The sequence below is a fragment of the Glycine soja genome, chromosome 9 (assembly GCF_004193775.1).
Source record: "Glycine soja cultivar W05 chromosome 9, ASM419377v2, whole genome shotgun sequence".
NCBI classification, from domain to species: Eukaryota; Viridiplantae; Streptophyta; class Magnoliopsida; order Fabales; family Fabaceae; genus Glycine; species Glycine soja.
The window spans coordinates 43,038,001-43,050,545 of NC_041010.1; the positions used below are offsets into that span (position 1 = coordinate 43,038,001).

General features: G+C 32.9%; 2 protein-coding genes across 4 annotated transcripts; both read left to right on the plus strand.

Moving 5' to 3' along the window:
- The first annotated feature begins 211 nt into the window (after positions 1-211).
- Positions 212-2,806, plus strand: LOC114425425 (EEF1A lysine methyltransferase 4-like). 3 transcript variants are annotated; one of them, XM_028392353.1, is made up of 8 exons: positions 213-574; positions 669-782; positions 870-938; positions 1,063-1,082; positions 1,173-1,225; positions 1,339-1,369; positions 1,476-1,557; positions 2,304-2,500. In XM_028392353.1, the coding sequence occupies exons 1-8, from the start codon at positions 466-468 to the stop codon at positions 2,498-2,500; spliced, it is 675 nt and encodes a 224-aa protein (XP_028248154.1). In that variant the 5' UTR covers positions 213-465. The 3 variants fall into 3 exon arrangements, with proteins under 3 accessions (XP_028248155.1, XP_028248154.1, XP_028248153.1); XM_028392352.1 differs by having other exon boundaries at positions 316-570; positions 2,304-2,602; XM_028392354.1 differs by lacking the exon at positions 1,476-1,557 and having other exon boundaries at positions 212-570; positions 2,304-2,806.
- Positions 2,807-7,418: 4,612 nt separating this feature from the next.
- On the plus strand, positions 7,419-12,338 carry LOC114425026 (serine carboxypeptidase-like 40). Its single transcript, XM_028391750.1, has 7 exons — positions 7,419-8,022; positions 9,401-9,508; positions 9,608-9,882; positions 10,839-11,093; positions 11,197-11,405; positions 11,595-11,700; positions 11,883-12,338. Exons 1-7 carry the CDS (start codon positions 7,647-7,649, stop codon positions 12,042-12,044), a joined length of 1,491 nt encoding a protein of 496 aa, XP_028247551.1. The 5' UTR covers positions 7,419-7,646; the 3' UTR covers positions 12,045-12,338.
- Positions 12,339-12,545: the final 207 nt, after the last annotated feature.

Here is a 12,545-nt window from a genome sequence, read left to right on the forward strand (position 1 = left end):
TGATTAATCATATATTATACGAATTATGTAATCTATATAAATAATACCGATTAACCAATCCATATAAATTATATGAATTACATAATCTTAAAGTTATATAAAATTATGGGCATTTTTTAAATTTTATTTTAATACTAGCTGCACAAAAATATGTTTGATGTATCTAGCAACAGCCTAAGGATTTGTATATAGAACCGAAGGCCCACACGCAAAACGGAAGCTGAAGCCCAAGCAAAAGGGGGAGAAGTGAACTTCACACTTTCTGATGAGTGATGAGTTCTTATATTTATATACAAAAAAAAAATCTGGTGTTGTGAGTCGCGGCCGTGTTCCAAGCAACAATCATCATAACCGATTAATCACTGTGATAAGATAAGATTGAAAAGATGTTTAGGGACGTGTCAAGCTGCAACACGTACAACTACGGCGAGGCTGTGTATTGGGACGCGCGCTACATCCAAGAGGATGGTTCCTGCGATTGGTACCAGCGTTATTCTGCTCTCAGGCCTTTTGTTCGCAATTTCATCCCTCTTTCTTCCAGGATTCTCATGGTTGGTTGCGGCAATTCTGGTTGGTACTACAATTCTCCTTCTCTCCCGTCTCTTTTATTTAGGGTTTCTTAATCATTTTCTCTAAACTAAATGGAAGAATACTGTTGTATTTTACAGTTATGTCAGAGGATATGGTCAAAGATGGTTACGAGGACATCGTCAATATTGATATTTCTTCAATTGCAATTGACATGATGAGTAGAAAATATGAGCACATCCCACAGCTAAAATGTATCTAATTCATTCATAAGACTGTTTTCTTTATTTGTATAATCTCTTACCTTTTAACTAAACTCCTATTCTCATGAATCTCAATAGACTTGCAGATGAATGTCAGAGATATGAGCTTGTTTCCAGATGAATCTTTTGATGGTGTTATTGATAAAGGTATCACTTACTCTCTTCAATACAAACTTTTCTCTAAATTATTGGAATCCAGAATGAATGCATGCTTCATAATTCAGATACTGATGCTACTTTTGCACCCATGCTTTGTTGATGCTTGATCTAGGAACTCTTGATTCATTGATGGTACGTTGTTTCACTGATTGCTCTCATAATTTGTCCCATTTTTTTTTCTCAGCATGCTCTAATCCTCAAATTTGCTTTTATGTACTTCAGTGTGGTACTGATGCTCCAATTAGTGCTGCTCAGATGCTTGCTGAAGTTTGTAGGTTGTATAGACTTTAATGAGAATAAATTTCTTCAGTTTTGAACAGAAGTTTTTAATAGTCACACACTTCATTTCAAAATTCTCACTAATTATGCCTATTTTCTTACTTTGCAGACTACTAAAACCTGGAGGGACCTATATTTTGGTAATCTTATGTATTACATGGATAAGGCTTTCTTTGTATTAGTGTGCTAAATCAGTTTTGCAAGTTTTGAGGGTATAATTAATTACTAAATTGTCACTTGTTTCAGATTACATATGGGGATCCAACAGTAAGGATGCCTCATATAAGCAGACCGGTGTTCAATTGGAAAATTACGCTGTATAATATCCGTAAGATTTCACCTGTTTCATCTTTACTGGAACTGGAAAAAAAGCCTTTTTCTTCATCACTAAATGTGGATAAATTGTCCTTTTAAACTTGTTTTTGTTCTTCACACTGGATAATGTATGCCAAATGAGGATTAGAAGAAGATTTCTTTTGATTCTGATCTTATTGGAATAATGAGCAAAGCTAGCTGAAAATTACATATTTTTAGCTAGATAGAAGATCTTTGTGGTTGGTATCAATATTTCCTTTGACAGTTGGAAAACACGGTTTCCAGTATTATTGTTATTTCTTCTGCTTTATTATTGTTGTTGTCGTCATTGTTTATTCTGTTATGTTAAATCTTAAATGCTAGAGAGTTGATACTACGCTTTTCTTGCATGTGTCCTTACCAAAAACTAATTAAGATTTTCTTATTCTGCTAGTTGGGAATGATATTTAACAAGGAGAATTAATTGAATTGAACATGGAAAGAATTAATGAAAATTGAGGGTATATAAATGTATAATAATTTAAGCAATGTTTCACCCAATTGAAACATGAATTCACTTGAAAGTTAAGTGATTTATAAATAGCACAATCAACTTGTTTCATAATTTCGTTTCTTAATTATGATTATTGTGATTCTTTTGTAAGAGAATTATGCTTTCATGAATTTATATAAAGAAACACTAAGAATTCTAATTTCCCAATAGTTGTGGGGCTTTAATTCAGTGTTCTTATCATGCATACATTCTCTAAATCCTTGCAGCAAGACCAGGATTTCAAAAGCCCGAGAGTAGTACACCATCAAGAAAATCATACTTGGAGCCCATCGCTCTTACTGAAAAGGGCTTACTTTCAGCAGATTTCGTTCTGGAAGATCCAGATTCTCACTATATATATGTTTGTAAAAAGATAAATGACACAGAGATAGACAATAATACCTGCATACCAATTAACAGCTGATGTTTTATAGATCTGACTTACATTGAAGCACTGATGAAGGTAGTATTTATCCTCTTCACAAACTTTGATGTGCATCATAGTTATTTAAGTGGTTGCTTTTGTCATCTGTACCACTGGGACAAGTTACCACCGTCAATGTGTTGTTTGCAATAGCATTTTATTCTCATAAATTAGAGTAATGAAGTTAGCATGTAGAGATTATTGGTATTATTAGAATCTTAAAGAAATCAGACAAATTGACTGATTAATGTATTGTTTTGCCCGTGATTTTGTCTGGATGAATGGATTATGGTTGTAACATGTAAATGGCGTTTTCTTTGTCTAAAGCTTGAATTCTATTATAATACGTTTCTGTCCTAGCATTAGCTGTGGAATTGCATCAATAAACTTCCAGCAGGATTTCGTGCCGTGGTTTATTCTAATCCTCCTTCCTTGGGTTGAAGTTTTCTGACTGGACATTTTTAAACTTGAATTATCTAAGATTTTTTTATAAACAATTCCCTTAGGAGAGGTTGAGTCTTAGACTCTTAGTGCAACAATAAGGCACTTCCCAGAGATGATAGGTTGAAATCCTGGAAAGAATCTCTAAATGTGCATACATCTATCCTCCTTATATTCCATTAGGTGAGAGCGTAGGATTGCGGTAGTAAGTAGACCGAGATGGTTTTGGAAAGAATGTGCATTTGTTAGTGTGACACGTAGAGGGTGACACTCATTTCACGCCTATCAATTTTCAGTTTTCAATTCTCCATTTCACAGTGCTATTGGTGCACAGAGGAAGAATATATAGGCAATAGTACTGGATTGGGGAAACAGATTAAAGTGGGTTGGCTCTTTTAGCAACTGTAGCTCTTTATCCATCAGCACTTTCTCTCATATAACATAAACGGTAGGCACCATAGGATTAGAACATTGAATTCTTATAAGTTATATCAATGATTCAACCCTTATTATGACTTTGGAGAAATCAATCTTGCCTGATTTTTCTTCCACCGACTGGCATGAAATGTGTAAATGTGGCCTTGGAGGTACCCATCTCTAAATACTGGGAACATTTGTTAAAATCAAAAGATAAACATGATGATAACTTCTGGAGCTAGTTTCTTAAATTACAAAAACTTGAAATGTCACGATACTCAATGCTCCTACCCCTAAAAGATTTATGAGGATTGAGAGCTCACTCTAGTTTTGGAAAATATTCTTGTGAGTTGTAAAAATTAAACTTTAACCAAGCAGATATTTTTTAGTTTATTCTAAAATAACATTTTATAATAATATTTTCAAAAATACTATTCCTGATTATATAGCTTAAAATAAACACTACCTAAAAGATTATACTATTCATTGACCATTTGCTTTCAGAGGAAAAGAATAAAATCAAGCCATGAGAAATAGATGCATAAAATCATGAGAAAATAGTTTATGCATTCACAATGTAAAGGATTTTCTTAAAAGTTATACTCGCAATACTTAATGACTGTCGTACAACAAATTGTTTCCATCTATACAAATTACAAAAGTATTTGTATCCCTTGAGGTAGAAAATTACGGCATGTGGTTCATTAAGGTGAATAAAACATGGTTAACTATACGTGCTAAAAGACTGGAAGGGGTAAAAAGCTAATTTGGACTACTTCTAGCGTGCTTGGTTCAGTAGTGAACCGAACCCTCTCACCGGGCGTTTTTTACATGGAAATGGCGAAGAAAGCTCAGAAGCCCAGGTGAAAGAGAATATCAGTGTTAAAGGCACTAGAGACTAACAGACCCAAAACTAAACTGTAATCAATGAGAAGGGTTAAAAACGGATCACAATAAGAAGTCCAACACACCATAAGCCATTCCGCTTTCTTGACTTTGATAAAATAAAAAGTACTTTTAGGACCCAAAAGGTTCAAGTGCTTTGACGGTTTGACCAAAATTTAACTGGAAAGTTGTTTTTTATTTTCTGAATATTTTTCTAACACGGCTAACTAATGGTGCTGGAAGGGCTGTAAAGCTAACTCAAAGTCTCAAACTACTCCGTGTGGAATCTGTTTATTTTTGCTAGCTTGGGTCCCAACAATTAAAAAGTTGTGTTAATGCTTGTTTAGGTAGTGAGAACCGTGACTCGCGCTCAATATGGACAAATACAAGTTTATCTTTTCTTCAGTTTAGAGCACTGTTGCTTGTTGTGACAAGAATGTCTCCTTGATTTTGATATACATACAAAAACAATGGAACCCACGTACAGATAATACGACACCTTTTCTTTCCTTATATCTTACAATGATTTGCAAAATCCTATTGAATTCTAGAGATTAGTGTTTGGGATTTATTAGATTTTTACATTTCAAAGAACGGGGTCGGTGACAATTTAATTTCGACTCTTTATCATTAAGTGGTTTCTTTTTTTGTACAAGCTAAATTAGCTAGTACATTCAAACAATACGAGTCTCCTATTTTTGGGAAAGAATGTGCTATCTTTTTATCTCGTTATATAATAAGAGAAAAAAAATTTATACACCGATGGTCTAAAAAGAGTTACATAATTATTTAATTATAATTCATGATAATTCATGATGTAAGATAATTTTATTAATTTTTCAAATAATTATTTTAAAATAATTCAAAAAAAATTATAATTAGATGATAATATAATTTTCAACGTACAAACTTTAAATTCATATAATAAATCTTGATTAGGTATGCTTCTATGGTGGAATATTTCTTAATACACTAAATAATGAAAAGAACACTCTAAAGCGTCCAATGTGGCAGTTGATAGTGATTGTTCCTTTTGATTGCTCATAATTATTTCATACTCTTTTTTCTTTCCCTTTCCCTATTGAAGCTTACAGCACAAGCTTGAAATTAATGATTTTTTCATAATGCAGCAGTAAAATTTTTTCTGAAGTAATTTGGGGATCAAATTTTTAAGATAGAGTACTTTATTAGAAACAAATCCCACGTAATAAAAGACTTTTTATGGTTTCGTTGCATTGTTCTACTCTTTTTAGACCAAACAAAGACTTGAAATTCAGAAAATGCAGGAGTACCTTATCCAGCAATTTTTTGGAGGATCATGGATGTTGGAAAAGAAACCACCTACAGGGTTTAAATACAACAAAAGTTGTATTTGTATGTACTATACATTTGTATAATTATATGACAAAAGGATTGTTGTCTTTTTTAAAGAAAAAAATGACTGATGTTATCAAGAACGATAGAAAAAATAATAATAGAGTAAAATGTATTATATCAATAATATAACTCTTTATATAAATTAGATAAATATAGAATTTCATATGCTTTTATGTCACCCTTCATCGTGGTGAGAAGTTTGGGTAATTTATATGAAGTTTTAGGTTTAAATTTAGTATTACTATTGTACACAAAAAAAATTCGTATATTATAAATAATAAACATAACTTAGAGAGAGACATATTTTCTAAATCTTCTTAATTAAATATTTTAAATATGTTCTTTCTTCTTTTCATTAGATTTACATTTTACAAATTACTCTCAGAACTAACAAAAGTTTCTCTTTCAACTATCTCACGTTACCATTTACATTATAATTTAAATCATTTATTATAAATCTAAAATATAATTTATATCTATATTTAGAATTATTTATTTATTTATTATAAATTTTAATTGTATAAAAATAAATATTCATCTAATACAACGCACAAGTTAAATATTAATACTTACGTAAATAAGAAGGAATCTCACATTTTTGTTTGTCTTCCAAATTTTGTTAAAAGTCATTTGAGAAGTTTACAAAGAAAATGAATCCAAAAGGAATCACTCACCTACTGTTTTCATTCCAAGAATTGATGATACTTACAAAATGAAAACATACCTAAATCGTCCGTTTTTTTTTAAGGGTCACATAAATTAGCCTGAAGTGTATTACATTATATTCAAATCCCAAATGCCCCTAATTCCAATCTCTGAATCCATACATTTCCTCCAATAAATTTAGTTCTTTGTTTTGGTGAAATTTGATAGAAATGTTTTTGGTGCAAACTTTTATGTGGAAAGATGACACACGGCACTGGAGTTTAAACATCTGGGGCTAAAATTTGCTTGTCATGCTAAATTGAACTAAAGAAGGAATTAAGAATTTAAGATCTCAGAAATTCATCCATCACAATCAACAAGCTAAATGTTGACTTTTTTGTGTGTTTGGAACCGCTAATGGGGCTCACTTTGCATGTGCATCACTAATGATTCAGCAATGTGAATCTTCCTTCGTCCTTCTTCTCCCACCTTTGCAATGTCGTTTCTATTCGTTGTGTCCGTAGTTTACACAAATCATGTCAAGCAAATTAGTATTGAAAAAGCAGACTCGTTGGAATGACACCATTAAAAAAGTCAAAAAAAATGCGCCCCATTATTATCCTAACCCTGAATTTAATAAATAAAGTGATTCTGAAATTGAATAGTTATCATTAGCTACGGGAAAAATGTTTACCGCATTTTAATTTCTTCCAACATGGATTCTTCCTTTTGTCTCTTGAGTTTCCTTTTTGACATTCTCTTGCAAATAACCAATTCTTCTCCTCCCCAAAACCCATATTAAGCCTTATGAGAAAACATGATATTATAAGACAATTCATACTGTTATTTAATTATAAATTACATAATAAATTTATTGATTTTTATAATATTCATCTTAAAAATTATATAAACGATCATTTGTAGTTGATGAATAATGTAAAAGTTTTTATTCCGATATGATATTAGTTATTTAACTCTTAAAACCGTTATGCAGGGTAATTATGGTCTTAGTTATACAATTCCATTCTCCAGCTAGCTTTCTTGTGTTATTTATTAAAAAGAATTAAAATTGTACCCCTAAAATCCAGTCATTCGGCCTAACACAGTTGGCCACTAAAATTGGCCCACACCCTTATCATATCAATTTTGGACTGCTCAATCTTACACCTTCTTGGTTGTAGCAACTTCAAAAATCTATAACAGTTATTCTCCTTTCTATAATATGATAGTGTCATGGCCATGGTGATACAAAACAGCTAGATAGTTTTGGCTTATTATATACCCCCATAAGCCCCATAGGCCATACCACTCTCAATTCTGTTCTCACATTTCCTATATATATTTGCCACTCTTTCTGTGAGCTTCTCAACAGAAAGACACAATGGGCAAAGAAAGTAGTACTTGTGTTCTTCTATCCCTTCTCATTCTTTCACTCTTTGTGGCTGAAATATATGGAAATAGACAAGTTCAAGCTCTTAACAAACTGCACAAGTCCACCAAGTTCAGAGGAAATTCACAAATTGATAGGAGTGAGTTTGAGGTAGAGGAGCTTGCTTATGATGGCATTGTTCACTCTCAAGAGGGTCTCAAAGAGAAAGATAGAATTGAGAGTCTTCCAGGACAACCCCCTGTGAGTTTTTCTCACTATGGAGGGTATGTCACTGTGGATAAAGAAGCAGGTCGTGCCTTCTATTATTACTTCGTTGAAGCTCAACGTTCTAAACAAACACTCCCACTTCTTCTTTGGCTCAATGGAGGTAAATTACCAACAATCTTAGATCTAACTCTTTGTTGTTTTCAATAGGAAACTTGGCCAGGTCAAACCCATGAAATTAATGCATCTTGAAGTGTTACGTACGCACTCAAACATATATGAAAGCTATGTTAATTTGTAGTTTATTAATTTAAATTTGAAAGCTTTGCTGTTAGTTCCACACGCATGCACATGTAAATGTTTCTTTGCCTCCAATTCATCCTATTTTAAGGGACAACACTTTACATATAAACCAAAATATGCCACACAAAATCCACCAGAATCTGGCCTTAATTGCTTGCTAAATACATCCTATAGAGACGTTTCTCTTTTTTTCTTCGCAATGAGAACTTTCTCTGTTTCTCTTGTCAACAAATTATTGATTTTATTGAAAGTGGTGTGTCAATTAAGATAAATGATAATTGCTCCAAATGAGCCAGCAACGCTTATAACCACACACATATTTTTTTTAGTTGAAGCTTCATTATTTGGGAGTTAATTTGAGTTCACTTTAGATCACGTGAACTCATTAAAAAACACAAATTCAAAACTATATTTAACAAAAATTCAATATTGTTGTCACTTCGAATCATAATTAATGTTTTACACGACTTGCATATTGTTTATAATAGGATGGATTGTTGTATACTGTATACTTTAATTTAATTAAACTGCTAAAGTTAATGCACCGACCAGAAATTATTGTAATTGAACAGCTCTTTATACACATCGGGAGAGAGACATGATCTGTCATAATTATTCTATTTACTAATTTATGTCAGAGAATGGTTCTTAGTTCTTTCGGCTGATCATAAACCAGTGGCTTCCGTGATAGCAGGTGTTCAAATCCCATAATTCAAGCATCTAGACGATTTTTGCATTTATTGTATTTTAACCGTCCTTAAAAAAGTACTAGTAACGAAAACATGTGAAAGCTATTTATAAATAAATACGCCTTCGATGATATTTATTGGCTTTAGGAAAGTGTTAAGTGTCAACTAACTTAGCTAGCTAGTAAAATCTTTACTTGTGTCTACGGAAAAAATTATTTAATTGCGAATACAAGTTTTGTGGCCAAATCCTGTCTTTAATATGAAATTTAAAATGACCATTTTCCATTTTTAAGTATAGTATACTATAATTTCTTTTCTTTAAAACCCATAGTGCATACAAATTAAATTATTGTATATATATGGCTCACTGGTCATTATGATCGACAAACTATGTTTTGTCAACTTGCGAGCCTCATGTGCTTGTTTAGATGGTAGGGTAACGCCATGCTTCTGTGTGTACAAATCTGAATGTAATAATGTCAAGAAAAACAAATAAAATAACCTAATTATATATAATTGTGGTTAATAGATTATCATTTAACTTTTCAGGTCCTGGATGTTCATCTCTTGGCTATGGAGCAATGCAAGAACTTGGACCTTTTCGAGTAAACAGTGATGGTAAAACACTCCACAGAAATATATTTTCTTGGAACAAAGGTATATATACCAAAATGAAAATTCCCCATTTCGGATCTTACTATAACATAAAGTAATCGTTTCAAGTATCTCACTTATGGCTTAATTGAATTTTTGAAGTTGCAAATGTTTTATTCCTGGAGTCACCTGCTGGAGTAGGATTTTCCTATTCAAACAAATCAAAAGATTATGATACGAATGGAGATAAGAAAACAGCTGCAGACAATTATTTATTCTTGGTGAATTGGTTGGAGAGATATCCAGAATATAAGGAAAGAGATTTCTATATTGCTGGGGAAAGCTATGCTGGGCATTATGTGCCTCAATTTGCACATACCATTCTCTATCATAACAAAAAGGCAAATAAGAAAATCATCAATCTAAAAGGAATCTTGGTATGTGCCCACCCCCTTCTTCCTTTGCAATTGTTATTGGCCCATGTGTTAATTAGCTCTAGAATATAATTGATGGTTCCTATCTTACTTTAATTATATTTTTGTGGAATAGGATTTTTTCTAAATCCTTGCTACTTTCATGATGGAGAAGAAATTAAGCTTTTCAGATCACAGTTGGGCTCACAGGCCTATTTGGGTCTGAACCAACCCACTTCTCCTTGGGTGGGTCCAAAATGTAGTTAATTTATGGCTCGTGATTGGTTTATTAAATTTAGATCGTGGAATTCTAGTCCTTGGTCTGTGATGAGATGATAACATTCTAGTTTTTTGTGATAATGATATGTCACTAGTGACGTGACTCTTCAGATGTAAAGGTTTTTTTTATTGGATTGGACCCAACGTGGTTAGTGGTCCCTTTAGGCCCGTCCCAGTATGGGTGTACAGGGTGGTGACACATTGTAGATAGGTCACTATGTCACCATAGCATTTGTTGAAAAATGAAATACTATTATCTTGGTGCTCCTAAATCCTAATCAACTAAGTTTCTTTTCTATGGTATGCATTTCAAAATATTCATCGATGCCATATGCTCTACAGGGAGATAAGTAGGTTTTAAAATTAACAAAATGAGAAAAAAAAAATCAAGAGCAAGTGGAGTTCCTGAGGTAGCCATAAGTTAGGATGAATTACTTTATTCTTATCAATTATTTGTTTTTACTATAGATGATTAAATATACGTTATAAATGCAAAACAACTCTGGGTACCCTGAAAAAAAAAAAACTTTGATAAGAAATAAATTCACACAAGAAAGGAGTGTTTAACAACTTTTCCTGAGTTTATTAAAAAAAGGAGTCAAATGATAAAGGATTTAGATTCTTATTATAGTTTGATGAGCAATTTATTACAAGAATAGAACAAAGGTAACATACAAGAATATATTATATACATTGTGCAGATTGGGAATGCAGTGATCAACGAGGAAACTGACTCGGACGGACTGTATGATTATCTTGCCAGCCATGCAATCATCTCAGACAAAGCAGCTTATCTCAACAAAGCTTGTGATTCATCATCATCAAAGATTCAGGAAAGTGTGTGCGATGCAGCCGGAGATGAACTTGGGGAGGATATTGAATACATTGATTTATACAATATTTATGCTCCACTATGCAAGAATGCAAATCTCACAGCCCTGCCCAAAAGGAACACAGTAAGCTTCAAATATTTGGCTGGCCTAATAGATTTTAGAAAACTCAACATTGCATGAAGCATGAACTTCACTAGAATTGAAGCCATGTTTATTTGTTTTGCAGATTGTGACTGATCCATGTAGTGAGAATTATGTGTACGCATATCTTAATAGAAAAGATGTTCAAGAGGCTCTCCATGCCAATGTAACCAACCTCAAACATGACTGGGAACCCTGCAGCGATGTCATAACAAAGTGGGTTGATCAAGCTTCAACAGTTCTTCCACTTTTACATGAATTCCTCAACAATAGCCTCAGGGTTTGGATTTTCAGGTAAATTCTTCATTCACCTTTCATATAGTAGTATTTGTAAAAACTTGCAATTAACTTATCCTTTTCCTATGTCTTTTAACAATTATTTTTTCGGTGTCTTTCCGATTACTGCTCCAGCCAAATACATCCTTAACATTTGTAGATGTATGTATTCACAAATTCTGATTATCTATCTGTTGTTTGGTACAGTGGTGACACAGATGGAAGGGTGCCTATTACATCAACCAAGTATTCAGTTAAGAAGATGAACCTTCCCATTAAATCTGTTTGGCACCCTTGGTTTTCCTATGGAGAGGTAATTTAAATACAGTTACTTACACCCGGAATGTCTATATTATAGCTAATAGTAGTAAATGAATTATAGCTGATGATTCATATCAGACATTGAATTGAAAGAATAATCATGAAGTGTGGTAGCTGCTTTAACATCTTTAATCATGATTTGTAGCATAATAAAGCATTTTTGGTGTGACACAGGTTGGTGGCTATGTAGAAGTATACAAGGGAGGCCTAACATTAGCTACGGTGAGGGAAGCAGGGCATCAAGTGCCAAGTTACCAACCAGCCAGAGCCCTAACTTTGATCAAATATTTCTTAGACGGCACTCCTCTTCCCGGTCCTCCCAAAAGAAAGGACTAGGACTAGTTTCTTCAAATCCACTTTTCAATAATTGTTGTGGTAATTATTAATTTAAGGCAAATAAATACAATTATATTATAGTGGGGTTTCTTGGATTCTATTCTTGTTGGCGATCTTTCATTGGTAAGACTCCTGTAAATATCATTATAAGCTCTCGCCAAAAATTGAACATGGCCTATGAATGGGGCAACCTAGGTTCTTTGAACTTCCTCGCACTCAAAGAAAAAAAGAAAATAGTTTGATTTGAGTATTTGATTAATGAAAGTGTTTGTGAAAAAGAATATTGTTACTCAACTTTGTGATGGTTTCTTGCGTAGTGTTGTTAAATTAAGATATACAGTTATTGCCATAATACTATCGTGCTTAGATTGGTGATAAAATCAGTGACAAGTGGACCACCTCATTATTTTCGTGCGTGACATGTCCTACTGAGCTTGTCGTCTGTAAACTTAATGAACTGGTTTCCCAAATGTGTAATCAATATACTTTCATAAAAATTTG